The sequence below is a fragment of the Cervus elaphus genome, chromosome 7, assembly GCF_910594005.1.
Source record: "Cervus elaphus chromosome 7, mCerEla1.1, whole genome shotgun sequence".
Classification (NCBI taxonomy): domain Eukaryota; kingdom Metazoa; phylum Chordata; class Mammalia; order Artiodactyla; family Cervidae; genus Cervus; species Cervus elaphus.
The window spans coordinates 30,221,725-30,245,314 of NC_057821.1; the positions used below are offsets into that span (position 1 = coordinate 30,221,725).

The 23,590-nt window shown below is 37.9% G+C and overlaps 2 protein-coding genes and 1 pseudogene across 2 annotated transcripts; 2 read left to right on the forward strand and 1 right to left on the reverse strand.

Annotated features, from left to right (window-relative positions):
• Positions 1 to 351: 351 nt before the first annotated feature.
• On the forward strand, positions 352 to 1,290 carry LOC122697418 (olfactory receptor 2B6-like). The gene has a single exon (XM_043908241.1). The coding sequence runs from the start codon at positions 352 to 354 to the stop codon at positions 1,288 to 1,290; it is 939 nt and encodes a 312-aa protein (XP_043764176.1).
• Positions 1,291 to 9,482: 8,192 nt separating this feature from the next.
• Positions 9,483 to 11,263, forward strand: LOC122696814 (centriole, cilia and spindle-associated protein-like). Its single transcript, XM_043906944.1, has one exon. The coding sequence runs from the start codon at positions 9,483 to 9,485 to the stop codon at positions 10,344 to 10,346; it is 864 nt and encodes a 287-aa protein (XP_043762879.1). The 3' UTR covers positions 10,347 to 11,263.
• Positions 11,264 to 20,302: 9,039 nt separating this feature from the next.
• Positions 20,303 to 21,233, reverse strand: LOC122697431 (annotated as a pseudogene).
• Between the last annotated feature and the right edge of the window lie 2,357 nt (positions 21,234 to 23,590).

Genomic DNA, 23,590 nt, shown 5'->3' on the forward strand with positions numbered 1-23,590 from the left:
CCTGACCCAGAGACTGAACCCACGTCTCCTGCGTTGCAGGCAGATTCTTTACCACTATGCCACTGAGAAGCCCCATCTTTATTATACATAAAACAGAATTCAATTTCAAAAATGTTAGATTACTTAAAGTAGTTACCTTTATTTTGTAAACTCATGAAAAGGAATTTAAATCACATGGTGTCACTTTCTTTTCATTATCTTCCTCCCTCCCTCCCCCACCCAGTTACTATACCCAATCTTTTATGACTGGATGCCTAATTGCACACACTGCATAATTGTGTTTTGTCATTTCTCACAATATTTCTACCTTTCTTGCCATTTCCCTGTTATAGGTGAAACAAATTGAAGATAATGGAACTAATTAACAAAAGCCATCCTGAAGAGTTTATTCTACTAGGTTTTGCTGACCGTCCTTGGCTAGAGCTTCCTGTATTCATTATTCTGCTTATAACATACCCCATGGCCATGATGGGAAACATAGCCATCATTCTGGTGTCCAAATTAGAACCCCGTCTGCACAGCCCCATGTATTTCTTCCTCACCAACCTCTCCTTTTTGGACATGTGCTACACCACAAGCATTGTCCCTCAGATGCTCTTTAACCTGGGAACGTCTAAGAAGACTATCAGCTATATGGGGTGTGCAGTTCAGCTTTATTTCTTCCACATAATGGGGGGCACAGAATGTCTGCTTTTGGCTGTTATGTCTTTTGATCGCTACATGGCCATCTGCAAGCCTCTACACTACACCCTCATCATGAATCAGCGCGTCTGTATCTTATTAGCGGCCACCATGTGGCTGAGTGGAATGACCTATGCTATCTCAGAGGCCACTGTCACATTACAGTTACCACTGTGTGGTCACAATACCCTGGACCACTTGCTGTGTGAGATTCCTGTTCTGATAAAGACTGCCTGTGGTGAAAAGGGTGCTAATGAGCTCACACTCTCTGTGGTATGTACTTTTATGTTAGCTGTACCACTATGCTTAATTCTTGTTTCCTATGCTTGTATTGGACATGCTGTATTTAAGATTAAATCTTCAGAGGGAAGGAAAAAAGCCTTTGGGACATGTTCTTCCCATCTCATTGTAGTTTTCTTATTTTATGGCCCAGGTATCAGCATGTACCTTCAGCCCTCCTCCTCCATCTCAAGAGACCAGCCCAAGTTCATGGCTCTGTTCTATGGAGTGGTGACTCCTGCACTCAACCCTTTCATCTACACTCTGAGGAATAAGGATGTAAAGGGGGCACTGGGCAATCTGATGAGGAGCATTTTCATTTCCAAGTGATAGTTGGCAGACATCAAATGAAATTATTTAATCATTTAATACGTTTATAGAGGTTTCTTTAATAACTCATTCTTATCTCCTGTTTCACCAGATCATGTCAAATATTCTTGCAAAGAACATTATGTCTCTCATATTCTCTATGGTGTTAGGCAATGGTGATACTTGGCTAGTATGTACCAGTAATGGCTACAGTCCATGGGATCATAAAGAGTTGGACACAACTGAGCAACTAAGTACAGCACAGCATTTGCACCTTGTTTGTGGAAAATATAAAAAATAGTTTCATTCCATACTGAAATTATAACTTTTAAGTAGCAAAAATAAAAGATACTAATAATGATATAAATTATAACATAAAAGCATTAGTTCAAGCTAATCTTGATGACAACCATCAGTGGACTTCCTATGACCATTTCACCTAAGAAACATTTTATCCTCTCCAAAAGATTGGCCAGAATAAGCAGGCAGCATGGTGCCATTGTGGATTCAGGGTGAGGCACTCTACACCTAGGCCAACCATTAATTAGTCTCATAAGTTTATCAACCTCCATTTATCTAGATGCTTTGTTGCTTTTTTTCTTTTTTTCTTGTTGTATATGCTTAGTCATGTCTGACTTTTTGCGAGCCTATGGACTGTAGAACAACACGCTCCTCTGTCCATGGGATTTTCTAGGCAAGAATACTAGAGTGAGTTGCCATCTCCTACTCCAGGGATCCTCCTGACCCAGGGATCGAACCCACCTCCCAGTGTCTCCTGCATTGGCAGGTGGATTCTTTACCAACTGCACCACCTGGGAAGCCCTATTTAGATGTTACTAGTTAATTAAAAACATATTGTCTATTGTACAACACAAGAAATATACCAATATTTTATAATAAGTATAAATAGAGTATACCCTTTAAAAATTGTGAATCACTGTGTTGAATACCTATAACTTATATAATATTGTACATCAACTATATCTCAATATTTCAAATTAAAAAATACTTTTATCACTCTTATTTAATAAAAGTGTGCAGTATTCTGTATTTTTAACTAAAGAATGTGTCATTAAATATTAAATAAAATATATGGACAAGACATGTGGATAAGTTTCTTAATGTTCCTTTTAAATGTCATAAGCATGAGGCTTCCACGTTAGTGAGAGAAAAATGTAATGATATTACTGTTGAACCACAATGTGAAAACATATTCATGCATAATGGTAACAGTCATGAATGCCTTTTGAAACTGCAAGAATCAGTATGAAAAAGAAATAATTTGTATTTCTAGAATGAAAAACAACTTGATTACTTCAACTATATTAGTATATTTTTAATGCTTAGAATATGTATCATCAAATGTTGAAAGTGTTAAACTTAGTGCAAGAATCCACACTCAACAGAAAACTTTGTCAAAAAGTTACATTTCTGAAAGCAAATTAAAGATTTTATAGTTATCTGGTATTGAATTAATATGGTGAGAAATCAACATAATGTTGTATAGTGAAAAATTAACGGGTACAAACAAGAGTCATTTGGACTTGTCTGGAATGTCTTCTGATGTAATCAAGATTTATGGAAATTACTGGAGGAGAATTCATATGTTATCCTGAACAAGAATCAACTGCAAACCAGATGCACTTTTTAAAAATATTTATATTTTACTTATTTATTTAGCTGTGCTTGGTCTTAGTTGTGGCACACAGGATATTTGATCTTCGTTGCATAATGTAGGATCTAGTTCCCTGACCAGAGATCAAACCTGGGCCCCTTGCATTAAGAGTGTGGAGTCTTAGCCACACTGAACCCCAGACCTATATTTTTAAATAGAGCAGATCATCTGGTGCTTAGTCCAGTTCTTGAGACAAATAAACTTTGGTATGTTTAGTTTGGAAAAAGTTCTAAATAACTATAAAATTTGGCTGATGGGTGGCTGATTGCCAAAAAATGTTTCTAAGGTTCACACACACACACAGCAATGAAAACAAAAATTCTGTGATATCAAATAACATCTCTGATCATTCTTATTAAAGATATATTTTGTCTAACAGTCTTACTTACATAAAAATGGTAGTTTTTAGAGTGAAGGGCAAAACCCAACAAGAGTTATGTTGAAAGCTTATAGAGCTGTTAAGACTGCTTCCTTAAATAATCTGCTACTTTCCAGGCCTATAAGATAACACATTTCAGAACTGTGAATGTCTTCCACACAAAATTCAATAGTGCTAAAATATACCTTCAGGAATGGGATTCTTACCCTCTTTAAACTGCACAATCTCATGACTCATAATCTAATCCAAAAACAGCAAGGAGCACAAGAAGTCTTGCAGAGGTAACGAATATTTTACTATATTGTTTGTGGAAAGAGTATCATGGGTACAGACACGTCTAAACTCACCACAATGTATCCTTAAATATATACAGCTTTTTGCATACTAAGTATACCTTAATAAATTTCTTTAAAATACATGTGAATCTGGAACAAAGGAAGAATACTAATCTAATTCCAAACAAAGAGGAAGAATTAGAGAGTTTTTCTAGGAACAGATGACAAAAAAATTGAATATTTAGTAGAAATATGTATGGATATATCACTGACTGAGGGAACTTCATAATCAAAAAATGTTTAAGAGCTCACAACTATTTTCTTTGCAGATCTATGGAAAAAATCTTAAAATTTGTATGGAAACACAACAGACACCCAAACAGCCAAAACAGTCTTAAGAAAGAAAAGTGGAGCTGGATGAATCTGGCTCCCTTACTTTAGACTCTTGCAGGCAGATTCTTACTGTCAGAGCCACCAGGGAAGCCCATAGTATAAAGCTATAGTCATCAAAATAATATGGTACTGGCACAAAGACGGACATGTAGATCAATGGAACAGAACAGAAAGTCCAGAAATAAGCTCATGTATCTATGATCAATTAATCTACAACAAAGGAGGCAAAAGTATACAATGGAGAAAAGACAGTCTCTTCAATAAGTGGTGCTAGGAAAACTGGACAGTTACATGTAAAGGAATGAAATCAGAACATTCTCTAACATTATACACAAAAATAAACTCAAAATGGATTAAAGACCTAAAATCTAAGGCCAGATACTATAAAACTCTTAGAGAAAAACATAGGCAGAACACCCTTTGACATAAATTACAGCAATATTTTTGGGGGATCTATCTCCTAGATCAATGAAAATAAAAACAGAAATTAACAAATGGGACCTAATTAAACTTAAAAATCTTTTGCACAGCAACGGAAACCATAAACAAAATGAAAAGACAATTCACAGAAGGGGAGAAAATATTTGCAAATGTTATGACTGAGAAGAGATTAATCTTGTTCAATATCAATTCAATATCAAAAAAAAACAACCCAATAAAAAAAATGGACAGAAGATTTAAATAGACATTTCTCCAAAGAAGACAAACAGATGACCAAAAGCACATGACAAGATGCTCACCATACTAAACACTAGAAAAATGGAAATCAAAACTACAAGTGATATCACCTCACACCAGTCAGAATGGTCATCATCAAAAAGTCTACAAACAATAAATGCTGGAGAAGTTGTGGTGAAAAGGGAACTCTCCTACACTCTTGATGGGAATGCAAATTGGTACAGACACTGTGGAGAACAGTACAGAGGTTCATTAAACTAAAAAGAGAACTACTTAATCATTCAGAAATTCCACTCCTGGGCATATACCCTGCTGCTGCTGCTAAGTCGCTTCAGTCGTGTCCAACTCTGTGCGACCCCATAGACAGCAGTCCACCAGGCTCCTCCGTCCCTGGGATTCTCCAGGAAAGAATACTGGAGTGGGTTGCCATTTCCTTCTCCAATGCATGAATGCATGCTAAGTCGCTTCAGTCAGGTCCGACTCCATGCGACCCTATGGACAGCAGCCCACCAGGCTCCTCTGTCCACAGGATTCTCTAGGCAAGAATACTGGAGTGGGTTGCCATTTCCTTCTCCCTGAGAAAGCCTTAATTCAAAGAGACTCATGTACCCTAATGTTCACTGCAGCACTATTAAATAGCCAAGACATGGAAGCAACCTAAATGTCCATCAACAGATGAATGGATAAAGAAGATGTGGTACATATATATAACAGAATTACTCAGCCATTAAAAAAGAATGAAATAATGCCATTTGCAGCAATATGGATGGACCTAGAGATTATCATACTAAGTGAAGTATGACAGGAAAATACAAATGTATGACAAATATCTTATGAAATCACTTATATGTGCAATCTAAAAAAATTATGCCAATAAACTTATCTACAAAACAGAAACAGACTCACAGGCTTTAAAAAACAAAGCTATGGTGATCAAAGAAGAGAGGTGGGAGCCCAGGTGGGATGCATGAGACAAGTGCTCAGGCCTGGTGCACTGGGAAGACCCAGAGGAATCGGGTGGAGAGGGAGATGGGAGGGGGGATCGGGATGGGGAATAAGTGTAAATCTATGGCTGATTCATATCAATGTATGACAAAACCCACTGAAATGTTGTGAAGTAATTAGCCTCCAACTAATAAAAAAAAAAAAAAAGAATCACTAAACAAAAAACGTTGTGTATAAAATGTATGGCAAAAATGTTAAGGCTTCACTGAGGTGTTTTACCCTGCTTGATAAAGAAGATCACTTCTAAGTTGTTTCCTCTTCTTCATTAGTCTCAAGGTGGCTGCTCATTAAGAACTTGCATCAGGGAATTTACAAAAAGGAAATCTAGGATCTACAGTTACTTGCAAACAGTGGATCTTTCCCTTTCGGAGAACACCAAGGGAGAAAGCATGTCATTCAACAAGGACACACGGGTGCTGCATTGATTGGAATGGAAAAAAGCATGGAAATTCCTATGTATAAGGGGTCTTGTAAGAAAGCAGTTACCATAGTAACTGTGGCCTCATAGACTGTACTGAATGATGGGATTTATTTCAGCATAATCACCCAGTCATTTCCTGTATATCCTTCCCTGGAGACAATGAAGCCATGTAACACAGCTACACAGAAAATTATCCTGCTTGGAAAGGACTCCTCTCTTTAATATATGCTGGCTAATGTATAAATATCAGTATTTGAGGAGAAATTGTCTTTTGTAGTTACCCTTTCAGAGACATTAGGTTAAAACATTCTATGTAAAAGCTGAAATAGTCAGTCACATTTGTGATATGAATACAAATAAGACAAGGAAGAATAAGCAAATGTGTGTGTACTTTTTCTACAGGATCATGAAATTATAACCTCTGGCTATTCAAATAAATTAAACTATTAATTAAATTGTGATTATTCAATTAAAAAAAAAAAAGAAGAGAGGTGGGGAGGCGAGGGATAAATTAGGAGGTTGGGATTAACATATGCACATTGTGCTGTGCTGTGCTGTGCTTAGTCGTTCAGTCATATTAGACTCTTTGCGACCCCATGTATTGTAGCCTGCCAGGCTTCTCTGTCCATGGGAATTCTCCAGGAAAGAATACTGGAGTGGGCTTCTATGCCCACCTCCAGGATTTACACACTACTATGTATAAAGTAGATAATCAACCTGTATAGCACAGGGAACTCTAATCTATACTATTTAATAATTTATATGGGAAAAGAATGTGAAAAAGAATAGAAATAAGTATGTGCTGTGCAGTGCTTATCACTTAGTCATGTCCAACTCTTTGCGACCCCATGGACTGTAGCCCACCAGGCTCCTCTGTCCATGGGGGTTCTCCAGGCAAGAACACTAGACTGGGTTGTCATGCCCTCCTCCAGGGATCTTCCTAACCCAGGGATCGAACCCAGATCTCCCACATTGCAGGCATATTCTTTACCATCTGAGCCACCAGGGAGTATAAGTACATGTATGACTAAATCACTTTGTTATACATCTGAAACTAACACACTGTATATCAAATATACTCCAATATAAAAAATAAAGAATTGAACATAAGATATGAGGGGAAAAAAACACAACTATTCAGAAGCTGCCATTGTTTAGTAAATGTGTTAGATACTTTGTGTTTAAAATCTTATCTAACAAAGCTAGTGGAGGTGATGGAATTCTAGTTGAACTATTTCAAATCCTAAAAGACGATGCTGTGAAAGTGCTGCACTCAATACGCCAGCAAATATGAAAATCTCAGCAGTGGCCACAGGACTGGAAAAGGTCAGTTTTCATTCCAATCCCAATGAAAGGCAATGCCAAAGAATGCTCAAACTACCGCACAATTGCAATCATCTCACATGCTAGTAAAGTAATGCTCAAAATTCTTCAAGCCAGGCTTCAGCAATACATGAACCGTGAACTTCCAGATGTTCAAGCTGGTTTTAGAAAAGAAGAACCAGAGATCAAATTGCCAACATCCACTGGATCATTGAAAAAGCAAAAGAGTTACAGAAAAACATCTATTTCTGCTTTATTGACTATGCCAAAGCCTTTGACTGTGTGGACCACAATGAACTGAACTGAAATGAACTGAACTGAACTGAAGTCGCTCAGTCGTGTCCGGCTCTTTGCAACCCCATGGACTGTAGCCCACCAGGTTCCTCTGTCCATGAGATTCTCCAGGCAAGAATACTGGAGTGGGTTGCCATTTCCTTCTCCAGGGGATCTTCCCAACCCAGGGATCAAACCCAGGTCTCCCTCAGTGTAGGAAGACGCTTTAACCTCTGAGCCACCAGGGAACCACAACAAACTGTGGAAAATTCTGAAAGAGATGGGAATACCAGACCACCTGACCTGCCTCTTGAGAAATCTGTATGCAGGTCAGCAAACAACAGTTAGAACTGGACATGGAACAACAGACTGGTTCCAATTTGGGAAAGGAGTACGTCAAGGTTGTATACTGTCACCCTGCTTATTTAACTTATATGCAGAGTACATCATGAGAAACGCTGGGCTGGATGAAACACAAGTTGGAATCAAGACTGCCAGGAGAAATATCAATAACCTCAGATATGCAGATGACACCACCCTTATGGCAGAAAGCGAAGAAGAACTAAAGAGCCTCTTGATGAAAGTGAAAGAGGAGAGTGAAAAAGTTGGCTTAAAGCTTAACATTCAGAAAACTAAGATCATGGCATCTGGTCCCATCACTTCATTGGAAATAGATGGGGAAACAGAGGAAACAGTGGCTGACTATTTTGGGGGGCTCCAAAATCACTGCAAATGGTGATTGCAGCCATGAAATTAAAAGACACTTATTCCTTGGAAAGAAATTTATGACCAACTTAGACAGCATATTAAAAAGCAGAGACATTACTTTGCCAACAAAGGTCCATCTAGTCAAGGCTATGGTTTTTCCAGTAGTCATGTATGGATGTAAGAGTTGGACTATAAAGAAAGCTGAGTGCCAGAGAATTGATGCTTTTGAACCGTGGTGTTGGAGAAGACTCTTGAGAGTCCCTTGGACTGGAAGGAGATCCAACCAGTCCATCCTAAAGGAGATCAGTCCCAAGTGTTCAATGGAAGAACTGATGTTGAAGCTGAAACTCCAATACTTTGCCCACGTGATGCAAAGAGCTGACTCATTTGAAAAGGCCCTGATGCTGGGCAAGATTGAAGGCAGGAGGAGAAGAGGACTTCAGAGGATGAGATGGTTGGATGGCATCACCAACTCAATGGACATGAGTTTGGGTAAACTCCAGGAATTGGTGAAGGACAGGAAGGCCTAGCGTGCTGCAGTCCATGGGGTCGCAAAGAGTCAGACACAACTGAGCAACTGAATTGAACTGAACTAATCTTCAATAATCCTCAATTCAGTTCAATTCAGTCACTCAGTCGTGTCCGACTCTTTGCGACCCCATGAATCGTAGCACGCCAGGCCTCCCTGTCCATCACCAACTCTAGGAGTTTACTCAAACTCATGCCCATCGAGTCGGTGATGCCATCCAGCCATCTCATCCTCTGTCCTCCATCAATAATCCTAAAAGGCTATAATTTTCCAAATTTGGTACATAATTTAATTGTGCTCATTAACTCTTAGGCTTCAATACTTTACGTCTATATTGGAATTTGAAAGTCTTTCAGTTACCAAATTATGGTTTTTTTTCTACCATATAACAAGGTATTTGTAAAGATGACAGACATTTAAGATTATGCATTCATATGATGAATAACTCATTTGTCTCAAGCTGAAGATTTCATGGGGCAGTATGCATATAAAATTGAAAAAGGGATATACATTGAATGAGAACCAGGGACCAGAAATGAAGGTAATATTAAAGAATGTGGGGGGTGTGGCGTGCTTCTGCGTCGTGTCGTGGGTTCCGTAGGCGACCGCGCGGCGCGGAAAGCGGGCGTTCGGGGCCGGCGCGGGGCACCTTGTCCCCGGGGAGCGGCGTGAAGAGCGAGTACATGAAGCGCTACCAGGAGCCGCGCTGGGACGAGTACGGGCCTTGCTACCGTGCGCTGCGCCACTACCGCCTGGGTCGCCGGCTGCTGGAGCAGGCGCACGCGCCCTGGCTCTGGGACGACTGGGGCCAGGCCGGCGCCTCGGACGACTCGGCGTCGTCGGCGTCGTCGGGCACCGGGGGCCCCACGCCCCAGTGCGTCCCGGCCTCGCCGCCGCAGCCCGCGGAGCCTGAGGCGCGTGGAGGGCCGGAGGAACGGGGCATGGAGGCCGCGGGGGACGCGGCGCCGCCAGCACTGCCAGTGAAAGATGTAAAAGAGAAACCTGAACGACAGATCAGGATGAGAGACCCTGAAAAATCAGCCAGCGGTCCTGACCCTCAGCAACCACCAAGTGCCTTAGCTGCCCGAGGAAGCAGGAGAGCCATCAAGAGTCCTCAGAGGTCATCCACTAAGATAAAAGAACAGAAGCACCCGTTAGCCCTCTATGGGTGGGGAGAGAAACAGACGGACACAGGAAGCCAGAAAACTCACAACGTCTGCGCTTCTGCCCCCGTGCGGGAGATCCATGAATCGGCACTGCGAGCCAAGAGCAGAAGGCAGGTGGAGAAGAGGCGGCTGGCGGCTCAGAGGCAGCGGGCTCACTCTGCTGATGTGGAGAAAAATAGGCGGGTCAAGCCTGCCTCCTCAGAGAACCCATGGATGACGGAGTATATGAGATGCTACTCTGCCAGAGCTTGAGGGAAGGAACAGTTGCTTGGACAACCTCTTTTTAAAAGTGTAAATGAAAGAAAAGAACAAAACAAAAACTACCAAAAGAAACTGGACACAGGTTTAAGAAACCAACTGATTATGCAAGGTTTTTCTTGGGGAATTTCCAAAAGATTGTCTCTTTTGATGAATCCTGGTCACCCGCCTCAGGAGTAGGGTGACAACTGAAGCCATAGACATTCGGTTATTTATGAGGAGAATTCCCTAAATCTTTGATATTCTTCTAAGGGGTTTGTTTTAAAGCATCTTAATCTTTTAAGATACTGACACCACATGCCTTTAAATGGCTGACAGATGCTTAACTTCAGTTTCTAGGTTCAGGTTAGGTGAAGCCCGTTTTCCTCCTGTTCTGAACAGCTCCTCAGATTCCAGAGCTGGCAAGCTCACGCCAGCTTGCCACAGAAGATTCCTTTTCCTTATGTGTAGTTTGCTTTGGGAAAGAATATCAAGCTAAAAGTGAATTTCAGCACTATTGTTGATACCATGTATAGTGAAAGCATTGTAGAACATTGGTAGTTCCTAAACAATTAAATGTTTTTTTGTGTTTCAGTTCAAGCACCACTTCATGTGGACTGTGATATTTAAGAACTATCTGGACTGGATGAGGGTCATCCTTTCTCTTTAAATTGTCATCTAGGCACTTATTAATAGTTTAGTTCAAGTGCATTCCAAATGAAATGTTTAGACGTAGTACTGAAGTTTCTTTTGAGTCAAAGACTGTCACTTTTTATTGAGATTTTTAAAGGACACTTAATGGGGTACCAGTCACTTGCTGCAATCTGGCCTTTTGGCACTCACCCACTGTGGAGTTTTGCCTCTGCTAGAAGAGTTTAGCAATGATACTTAGAATTTAAAATCTAAAATTTCACTTAGTAAATTGACATTGTCTTACTTACTGGGGATGGGGGACAGATTTTAAGCTACCTATTAGAGATGTGGATCACCCCTACTTTTCTCCTCCATGGAACTTACCAATAATAAAGCCTTGATGATGTACATTGTTCAGACTTTTGGTTGAAATACATTCCTCATAGGTTCCTAGCTGGTAGATTTTGTGTAGACGCTAATGTGAGGGGATGCTGCTCTGTGTATGGGCGTAGATGTGAGCATTTCAATGAAGTGTTTCCTTCTCTCCAGGACATTTGCTTCTGGGGTAGAAAGTGGTTTTGAGAAACATTTTTTCCATTTAGCAGAGGTAGGAATCTACAGTAAGGATGAATGCTAAATTCCTGATAAGAGAGAAAAAAGTACTTTGCCAGCTTACAATGTAGAGATGTATGAATGAAAATTTGGTGTTTGATGTGCATTTGAGCATTTCCTTGATATTTTTACTCTGGGTCTTTGAAGTATTATGGTTGATTTCTACAAAGATGTTTCATTCCATATAAAATCTTCACACAGTATCATCTTACATAATCATATTAAGCTTTGCAAATTCATTTTGAAGAATCATGAGCTTTTTAAAAAAACTTAAAATGTGTGCGTTATTTTGAGATGAATATATAGAGAGCTCTCCTAGTCACTATGATGTATGTTTAGTAAGAGAAAGGTCTGTGTGTTGTCCAAAATGTCCTTGCTAGGTATTCTGGTGAATCTTGCTGTTATTATAGTCCTTAAACACTGCAGGCACCTAAAGATGAAATTTCTGTGGTAATGTGGTGGTGGAAACTGTTCCTTTAAAACCACTTCCTGCATGTATAGTTTCAACCACCAGCTCCAGTACTCTGTTCCTGTTGTAGCTGACAGTCTTAGGAAGTGGGGAGTAGCTCAGGTCCATGCTGATGGACTGCCTTAGAAACCCGACCCCTCAAGGTCCTGAGCAAGCCAGACTCTCTCCTTTAAAACACAGACTTGTATTTAATATGCTTAATTACTACTGCAAACTCCACATGCAGATCTGGAAGAACCTAGAAGGTGATATTGGCCAGTATTTTCCCCCTTTTAAGTAGAGGACCAATGAACAAGATTTTTTTAAGTGTTTTTAATGTGCGTGAACAATGAATGAGTCAATATGAAGTGACTAGGAGTCCCCTTCCTGTGCCCAAGCCATTAGTTGGTTAGGGTTTCGTTTTGTTCTTTCTCTTTAGGGGTAAAGATGACCTTTTGAACCTACAAAATTTTTAAGTTGTAACAACTTGATGTCCTACTTTTTCCTTCTCACTAATGTCATTGTGATCATGTTCTTATTCCTTGAGACAACTTATGAAATAGTGAGGTAATTTAAAATCGCCTTTCATGTTGAAAAGTTTGAAACTGAGAATCCACTGATACTTAAAATATAGATTGAAATAACTGCTGCATAAGAGTCTCTTTTTAAAATTTTACCTTTTAAGTTCTTAATTAAAACAACTTGTAACATATTTCCTGTGTTTACTAAAAGCAATAATAGAATATTAAGTAACACCGGAATACTTCTGCTGGGCTGAGGTGAATGAGACTAGGAATCTGTCCTTTTTCTTCCTTTTAAAACCTAAAAGACTGCTCTATTTATGAGGTTTCAAAATGCTTGTACTCCCCCACTGCCAGAAAATTCCCAAGTACCTATATACATTTCTTTTAAAGTCTACTAAAAGTAAAATAGGGTATAGTTTATCTGAATTGCTTGTAATGTAGTAAGCACACATTTGTGGTGCTTTTTATGAAATAGCTTTGTCATTGATTCATCAGATGTAGATTACTAGTAATTTGAAAGCTTTGAACACTTTGGTGGGCAAGTGCTAACATTTCCGCTGATAGAGTTTGTGTCCGGCATAGCCTCAGCACCCAGAAGCCCCCTTTCTGTTGTGCATTTTAGCTAAGTTTGCATGACCCAGCTGGAATAGCACGGGGGTGGCTTTTGAGTGCTGAGGCTGTGCTGAACATGTACTTTGTCAGTGGGAATGTTAGTACTTGCTCATCAAAGTGTTCAAATGTATTACTGGCAAAGAGGAAGACGGGCCAAGCATATGTTAGAAGTGAAAACAACTGTCTTGTTGACTGCTTCAGTGAAAAATAGCTCAGTGGGCAGTTTTACATTTCACTGGACTAGTTAAAAAATGGTGCTAATATTTATACAGTCTGATTCTGTAGTTGGTTTGGGATCAAACTGCGAAAGCCTGACTCATGGTTCCTTACCATAGTCTTGTGTTCAGTTAAATAGTATTTAAAAAGTGATCCGAAAAGTGTGACCATGTATAATATTTGAAATGGATTTTGTGCAATAGGCTGAATAGGGAGCTGTCCACTTAGTACCAAATTCTGTGAGAGGAGCCATGTCCAGGGCTGAGGCCCAGGCTTCTTCCCAGCCTGGAAAGCTGCTCCTTCATTATTCATTTCCATTTTGAAAGTCAGGACACCTGCGTGATACACTAGAGGGCTCTTTTTGGATTTCTTTATAATTAGCAGAACTGTTTTTAAGAGCTGTCCCCCTGTGCTGTGTGTGTATTTTGAGCACTGCACTCACTTTAACATTCTAAAGGTACTAAGGCTGGGCACCCACAGTCACAGCGCTCAGGCGGTGGGAACTCGGGGCTGTGTTTTCTAAGAACTGTATGTTGCTTTTAGCTTGTACTTAATATTGCAGTTACTTGGAAAAATGTGAATAAAGTTCATTAATACTAAAAAAGAAAAAAAATAAAGAATGTGTATTTCTGTGTGTGAAGTAACAAAGACTTTAAGCCCTTTCGTTATATCAGACCTCTATTTAAGAAGACTGATGCTGCTGCTGCTGCTAAGTCACTTCAGTTGTGTCCAACTCTGTGCAACCCCATAGACAGCAGCCCACCAGGCTCCCCCATCCCTGGGATTCTCCAGGCAAGAACACTGGAGTGGGTTGCCATTTCCTTCTCCAATGCATGAAAGTGAAAGTGAAGTCACTCAGTCGTGTCCAATGATCCCCTGGACTGCAGCCTACCAGATTCCTCCATCCATGGGATTTTCCAGGCAAGAGTACTGGAGAGGGGTGCCATCGCCTTCTCCATTTAATAAGATTACATTTAGCAAAGCAAACAATGGTTTAGAATAGGAGACACTAGAAACTTGACTAATTAAGATATTGTATCAATTTATGCAACAAATGACAAGTTCCTTGAGTAGAATAAGAGTATTAAAACATTAAAGAAGAAAAAAGTATGAAATATTGCTGTAGGAGGCTGACTTAGAAATTTCTTGAATGTGGTTTCTCTTGGGAGGAGATAAGCCAAAGAAAATGATGATGTTTTAAGTCTAGAGGACTAAGTAGGAGGTATTGATTTTATGAAATTTAATATCAAGAAAAGTAACTTTTGGAATAGAGGTTTAAAAAAATTCTAGAAAAACTAAAGTCAAATTCTAAGATATAAGTAAATATTTTATCATCTACAAGAAGAAATGGACTTCAATTGCTACAAGACAGTATAAACGTGCTTATGAAAGAGACCTTGACTAAGGGGATGAAGAGTTTTTAATTTTGTAAGATTTCCTTTTCTGGAGCAACTTTAAAAATTCAATCCATCCCAACTTAACATATTATTATAACATTTTAGGATAAAAATTTTAAGCATTAATATATTGGTATATTATATGATAAATATTTTAATAAGAATTAATACTGGGAAGCAACAGTTGGACAATAGTAGATTTTGCACATGCTTCTAACTCAGAGTTTCTGATTCTCTTCAAGGAAAGCACTCTACAGTAAAATAATAGTACTAATGGGAAACAACTTTAAGTCTCAGATTTAAGGTTCTTTATGCAGATGCAATGTGTCACCTATTTTGGCATAGTGAGGAAAGGTTAGAGGCCAAGTTGGCAATGGGAAGAAGGAGTATAAAAAGCTTTGGCAAGGAAACTACTCTAAAATTAGCTTCTGAAATTTCTTGCCCTTATCCCAATATCCTCCCATTTAGTAAACAGTAGAGTTAAGTGCACCATGGAGACTTCAGCTCTTTCTAATCTCAGAGGATTCATTATCTCAGATTGGAAATTCTTGAGTAAAACAAATAATCTAGGCATATGTCTATGAATTTCACAGGAAACTACCTTGAAAGAGACAGTACAAACTACTGACTGAATCTGAATTTATAAACGACACTTTGGAGAAAGGACTTTAATAGGACGATTAATAAATTGTTTTCACTGCTGGTCTAAATACATCAATATATCTCTTAGTATATAGTTCTTGTGTTGTTTGTTTATAAATTAATAAATATGTTAATGTTGATTACTTTCTATTTAACACATTCCATTTGCATAAGAATAATTATTGGTCCAAATATTACATATTATAGTATGTATAATAATTAAAAATAAGTGATTAGGAGTGATTTCAGCATCATGACCATGTAAGATGTTGTTTTTCGCCCCCCTTCGAAAAAACTAATTGGACTTCCAACCATGAGCAAAAGTTCCTCTGTGGGATCCAGCACTAAACACCAAGGGACCTGGGAGAAGTTTCACCCATGAGTGCATCCAGTAATAGGCAGACAGACCTCTGTATGGTCTGTGGGACCAGCAGAGCCAGTGAATCTACCTCAATCCCTTCAACAGTGTTAGACTGCTGACCAGGGCAGATGCCAACAGGTGAGAGAAAGTTTGCTGCAGCTCAACCTTCTCACGGGGAGAATCCAACATACCATGAAGCAAAAGAGAGGGAAAGAGAGTTTGAACATAGTGGAGTGAAGACAAAGAGGTTTGACGGACTACTCATCCCCCAAGGTGTCACAGCTGAACTATATCCCACAGTGATCTATCCCATGGTGGAATAGAAGGGCAGTTGTCAGTGCTCAGCTTCTCCAGTTGTGCAGGATGCTGTTAGAGAAACCTATTTCTCTCCAGCAGCACCAAGAGTACTAAGTAGGACCTCTATGTCCATGGGGAAGGGAGATATTTGGAAAGAAGCAGATAAGAATGAAAAGAGGCATGGTTTCAGTTGACTGGGCTCAGGACTTCAATAGGAAGTCTGCCCATGAACCCCTGAGAGGAATTCATTCCAAAATCTCCAGCAGGTATGTAAGGACCCCCACTGCCTCAAGTGCTAAACCCATTCCTCTTCCAATGCTTCAGCTGCCTCTTTGTACACTGCCAAATCTCAAAGTGAGAGCATATCTTTTAAAGGGAATGCCATCAGAAAAACAGACAAGGACCTGTGGGCAAAGGAGAAACCTCAAAATTGAGCTATAATGCCCCCTCTGGAAAACAAATGTTTCCAGCAGCCAGCCTGGTGAATTGAAAGAACCAAAGAGGGCATACATATTTACAAATGCTGCCACAAGATGGAACAGGGTGTGTTAAGGGTATATCCAATATAAAGGCAGATAAAACCCCAGATATAACAGAACTCAGAAAAAGTATACCCCATATGAAGCCAACTAGGAAAGATTTGAGAAAGTGTCTGCTAAAAGCATCAATGCAAAACTACAGGAAACATGAAGAATGAAGAAAACGTATCATCACCAAAAAGTAGAAATAATCCTCAACAACCTAGCTCCAAGGTAAGGAATATAGCTATCTAACTGATAAAGAATTCAAAACTATTTTGAGGTAACCCAATGAGCCTCAGGAAAACAAAAAGATAATTCAACTAAATCAGAAAAATACATGAACAAAATGAGAAATTTAGCAAAGAGAAAGATCACATAAAGAAAACTAAACAGAAATTCTGGAGCTGAAAAATTCAATGAACAAAACGAAAATGCTAAAGAGAGCATCTACAGATAGAACAAGTGAGACACAGAATAAGAAAGCTAGCAGACAAGGCTTTGAAATAACTGAATCAGAGAAGAACAAAATAAAAAGAATGAAAAAGAGAAAAGAAAGGCTGCATGATTTATGGGATTTCTTCTAGAGAGAAAATATTAATCAGAATTTCACAAGGAGGAAAGAGGAAGCAGAAAGTTTGTTTAAAGGAATATCTGAGACCTTCTCAAACCTGTGGAGAGACTAGTCTAAGTTCAGAAATTAATAGATCGCCTCCTTATCTCAATGCAAAAGGCCTTCTTTAAGACACACTTTAATGAAACTGTCCAAAATGAAAGACAGAGAATCTTAAAACTGGCCAGAGAAAAAATAATGTAGTCTACAAATGAATTCCCATTAGGCCATTATACAGTTTCCTAGCAGAAACCCTACAGGCCAGGAGAGAGTAGAAAGATATATTCAAGGTGATGAAAGAAAAAAAAATGTCTACAATGAATACTCTATCTGACAAAGTAAATAAGAAAAAGAGATAAACCTTTTTCTAGATTTTAAAAAAAATGGAAGGAGTTCTTCGCCACTAGACCTGACTTTCAAGAAATGAGGCAAAGAGTTCTTCAAGCTGAAATAAATTTATGATAAAAACTGACATTAAATCATGGGACACATTGGTAAAAATTAAACACACACAGATGTGGAAAATTCTAAAACTGTAAGGAGATGGTGTGTTAAATACACTTAAATATAGAAAAAAAAGTCAAAAGAAAAGATATTCAAAATAACTATAGCTACTATAATTTGTCAGTTAATACACAATATAGAAAGAAATTATGACACCAGAAATATAAAAGAGAATAAAATGGTAGAGCTAATTTAACTGATCAAAGTTAAGTTGCTTTCTGATTGATAGGGACTTTTTAATCTAAACAATGTTTTATGTAATCCTCATGGTAACCACAAAGCAAAAAATTAATGTAGATTCACAAAAGATAAAGAAAGGATGACTATCAGGACTTAGACTAGAGACACACATAGGCTTAAGGTGAAGGAATAGAAAAAGATATTCCATGCAAGCAGAAACCAAAGGAAAGTGGGGGTAGCTATATTTACATCACAAGATAAACTTTATCCAAAACTGCAATGAGAGACATTGAATAATGATAAAGGGATCCATTCATCAAGAAACTATAACAATTGCAAATATTTATATACCCAACCCTGATGCAGCTAAATAAATTAAGCAAATACTAACAGATCTGAAGGGAGAAGTAGACAACACTACAATACAGTAATAGTAGGGGACTTCAATATCACATTTCCAGCAATGGGTACATTACCCAGAAAGAAAATCAATTTAAAAAACTGGACTTGAACCATACTTTATACTTTATACCAATTGGACCTAACAGATTTTCATATACATCCCATCTATCAGCACAAGGATACACATTCTCTTCAAGTGTACATAGAACATTCTTGCGAGATAGATCTGATAAGTCTATGAAATTTTTCTTTTAAGTATTTTTGTTTGTGAATTGTAATTGGAATATGGTGGATTTGTATCTGAAAAAAAATTTTTTTTCACTTAGTTCATGTTGTTTTATTCTCTCAAAGTTGGAAACAATTTTGTGCACTTTCTTTATGTGATTACTTAGAAAAAGTCTTCTTCATGTGTATCTGGAAATTTAGGCAGTGAGACACTAGGGTACTGCATGTGGTATCCCAAATAGTGGTATTTCCAAAAATGCAAGATGGTTCAAAGAATTCAGTTATGTCTTTTAAGTTTTTTAAAGTTTTTGTTTTCCTCTGTGATGCCTCACTCTATGTGGCCCCAGTTATTTACTAAAAGTTCTTTTATAGATATGATTCTTGGCTCTTCATTTTCTGGAAAGTAGCTTAAGCATAATTGAATATACCCCATATACACCTAGTTGGAGACAAAGAATGAATCACAGATAAACAAAGGAGAAGACAAAGACATCAGAATCAATATAACTGCAAGCCACACAGGAAATTGAGGGGAAGATTTGGGATGTGTTTTTCATTTTAATACTTTAGGAAATAGGGTTTGAACCAATCATACCTAAACTTTAAAGGCCTCAAAAACTATAACTGGCATTTGAGTTACCATTCAAAATTCAGGTTTTGCCAAGATTTTACTTTAAATTTAATTATTCTTCAGCTCAATGTGGGTTCAGTTTAAAGTGTTATATACATAGCATACATTTCAGATGGAGATGGTGGCAATAATATAGGTAATAAAATGATACTTTGATAAAAATACATTTCTTTATTTGGAAAATGTGTTGGTTGATTTTTTATAATGAACTTTCTAACCATAAATATTCAAATCAGATTGAGTTTAAAAAGGAAAAAACAACCAGCATTTTCACACAGCTTTTATCACAAATATTTTCTAATATATTTTCACATAGTTCTTTCAAATACCCATTGGATTCATCAACTCATTTTTCAAGAGCCTAGTACTCAGTCAACTCAGACATTCTTGATTGCTTCTTAAGTTAAGCAGCTGCAGCACGCTCTAACCTCACCTAACAAAACCTAGCCTTGGATGACCATTACTTTATGTGCTAGACAGCACAGCTTTGCAACTGATTTTCGCCTCCTTTACACGTCTCACCAACTTGAGAAAAAGGAAAATATGAGGGGCATTATTGGAAAGCCCTTTTTGGTACAATACATCAAAATTATTTTCTTACTAATCATAATGAACTATATTAAAGAATACAGACCAAAATTTTTTTCAATATTAACTAGTATTCAAAAAAGAATAACAGTGTTGGAGAAAAGATTTATCTTTCATTAAACCAAAGACAGAAGAAAAATATTATGACAAATTTTGCCTATAAAGTGAGAAACTGAAAGACATATTCTAGGTCATTTGAAATTAAGAATATCATCTCTCCATAGGAATTTTACATCTGAATTTTATCAAGTTTTACAACAAATTCTATGCTCCATCTTCAGTTAAGTAAAGGATACTTTTATTAGATTTCTGCACTGAAAAAATTAATATTGATGTTTGATTCATATTTTACATGGCTGTTATATCCACTGAAGAGTGATTACTATTTAGGTAGACTGTGTTTAATTCCTATCTGCTACCATGAACTCTGTGACCTTGTGAGAGTACACAATAAGTGCTAATAGAGTGAGTGAATGAAAGAAGGATTGATGTGTGGATGGATAGATGAACTATTGGTGAAAAAGATGCTCCATTATACCATTACTGTCACAAGTATACTAGATCATTCTCACCCCACTAGTCTCTTTACTGCCCCTCTTACATCTCTGTTTCTGAGGGTGTAGATTAGAGGGTTGAGACTAGGTGTGACAACAGTATAAAACAGGGCAATGAACTTGCCCTGATCTTGAGAATTTCCTGATGGTGGCTGGAGGTACATGCACATGGCTGGAATGAAAAAAAGGGATACGACCATAAGATGGGCTCCACACATCCCAAAGACTTTCTGGAGTCCAGTTGTTGACTGCATCCTCAGCACTGCCCGGGCAATGGCACCATAGGAGCTGAGAATGAGCATGAGAGGTATGAGAACAAAAATGGAGCTCGTGACCATGAGGGTCAGCTCATTAGCACGGGTATCAATGCATGACAGTCGAAGCAGTGCTGGAACTTCACAGAAGAAATGGTCCACTTGGCGATGTCCACACAGAGGTACCCAGAAGGTAAACAAGAAGTGAAGTGCTGAGTTGGTAAAGCCACTTACCCAACAAGCCACAGCCAACAGATGGCAGAAACAAGGGTGCATGAGGACAGTATAATGCAAGGGTCTACACACAGCTGCATAACGGTCATAGGACATCACCATCAGTAGCACACATTCTGTGGTTCCCAACGCAAGGAAAAAATAAAGTTGAATCATACAGCCATTGTAAGAGATGGTTTTTACTGGGCCCCAGAGGTTGATCAGCAACTGAGGGATGGAGCTTGTGGTATAACAGAGATCCAGAAAAGAGAGATTTGAGAGGAAGAAGTACATGGGAGTGTGGAGATGGGAATCCAGGCATGACAAGATAATGATGAACAGATTGCCTATTAATGTCATCAAGTAGAACATCAAGATAACCACAAAGAGAACTAACTCAAGCTGAGGCCAATTAGAAAAACCCAGTAGAACAAAGTAGTCTTCAGAACTTGCGTTGATTCTTTCCATCATCATGCATTTCTTGTTACCTGAGGAAAGAAGTGTATTGCGCTGTGCTAAGTCGCTTCAGCTGTGTCTGACTCCTTGTGACCCTGTGGACAGCAGCCCACCAGGCTCCTCTGTCCATGGGATTCTCCAGACAAGAATATCGGAGTGGGTTGCCATTTCCTGCTCCAGGGGATCTTACCAATTCAGGGATCAAAACCTGTGTCACTTTCATCTGTTGTCAGGTGGGTTCTTTACCTCTAGCACCACCTGGGAAGTCCAAGGAAAGAACTACATAGACTCAAAAAAAAGTATGGAAATTCTCCAAGAACCATAGAAACACTTAGAAAAGAAACAGAAGCCAGATCAAAGAATTGAATACCACTATTCAATTCTAAGACAATTTGTGCATTAAGCGAAATTATGATACTAATGAATTGAAAGAAATAAGACTCCACAAACTAATACTGATAAATTTTTAAAAGGATAAAGAAATAGTGGAGAAGAGAAAGCTATTCCTCCCAGCAGGATCCTAATTAATAACTATAGAAGGAATAGCAGAGCTAGAAAAACATAAATGGATACTAATAACTAGTAAATCAAAATATGATGAGAAATAGGATAGTCTAAAATATCCCTTCACAAATTACACGTTAATTACAAAGTGAAAAGTAGTAGACTTTACAATAGGAAAACGTGGTGGACATCACCATAGTCAGGTAATCATGCTAATATCACCAGTGTTGAGACAAACCAACATCATGTGACTATTAATGTGATGCTCTGACTATGACATAACGTTGCTTCAGTCATATTTCTACCAAAAATGTACAGCTTGATGCTAAAAATGAAGAAACATGAGACAAACTCATGTTGAGACAAGATGGACAAAATAACTGGCCTGCACTCTTCAAAAGTATCAAATTTAAGAGAGACAAAGGCTAAGGAACTTGTTCGGCTTAAAGGAGGACAAAAAGGCATGATATCTAAATGTATAAGTCTGTACTAGGAAAAAAATAAACATTAACTACATTTTGAGACATTTGGAGAAATATGAGTATGAACTATAGGTTAGATAATAATATAGTATCCATGTTAAATTTTCTTATTTTGTTAACTACACAATGATTATGTAAAATAGCATTCCTATTCTTAGGAAATAAACAATAGAATTTAGCAGAAAAGAACATGGTATCTCCAAATTACACTATTACAGTCCAGAAAAAAAAAGATACCATAGATAGATAAATAGTGATAGGTAAATAGATAGAAATTAATATATTTATACATAGATAATAGATATATACATAGATGATAGATACATAGATTCATATGTGATAGATAGATACAGATAGATGAGAGAGAAAGAAAGAGATTATAGAATAAATCTTTCAGGCAGAATGTAAACTATTGCTTAATCTACTTAAAAGGTTAATGGTAGTTCTTTATACCACTTTAGCACATTTTCTATAAATTCAATCTAGAATAAAAAGTAACAAAAGAGCTACAAAGTATTTTTTACTTTTATGCTTCACCCAGACATTTGTGTTGTTATAGAAAAGTAACTTCTTAACTGTTGAGTTATTCTTACTCATCTAAGGACAACACCCTGTTAAAAGTAACTTGAAAAAAATCCTAATATACCAACAGAAGAAAATTTCCAGGAAACAATCTTTTTTTAAAACAAATAGCTTTAGTTTTCTTTTCAGCATTTTCAGGCAATTTCTATTTATGTGATTATAGAAAACAGAATAATTGCAATCCCAATAATCTTACACATAGATGAAAAGATATGAATAACATCAAATTTATTTGTGATTTCAAAATGCTTATATAGGGTGAAAATATTGAGCTTCAAGTAAATATTCTTAAGAAAAACTTTATCTCCCTATTTTTTACTTGCACTCGCAATTTATTTCTAAACTTAAAGCTAAATAGAGGTACAAAATAGAGACAGAAACACATGGACGTCAACTTATGGTTACTCATAATACAAACAAAGCTGAAAATCTTTGTTCACATGACTAGTTCTGTTAAATAGATAGGGGAAACAGCAATAAAATGTCTTTTAAAGGACATAAAACATAACTGATTTGAAAAGAGGTATTTTTAGAAAAAGGAAGACATAAAGTCATTCAGAGAACAAAGAAGCAAGGAAGAATGTGAGGTTGGGGGAAGATGGAGAGGAATTTGACTACTGGTGCTGAAAGTTAAAAGTGTGCTCCTGTGTATCATAGGGTTGAGACACTTGAACACAGGGCCTCAAGGAAGTTTTCACATTATTTCTTTCCTCTAGGACAGTAACTGAGACCATATTCAAATTCTGCTCATAGTTTATAATGTCTACATGAATTTTTATTCTCCAACTTAGAGAAGAATTCTGAATGTTTA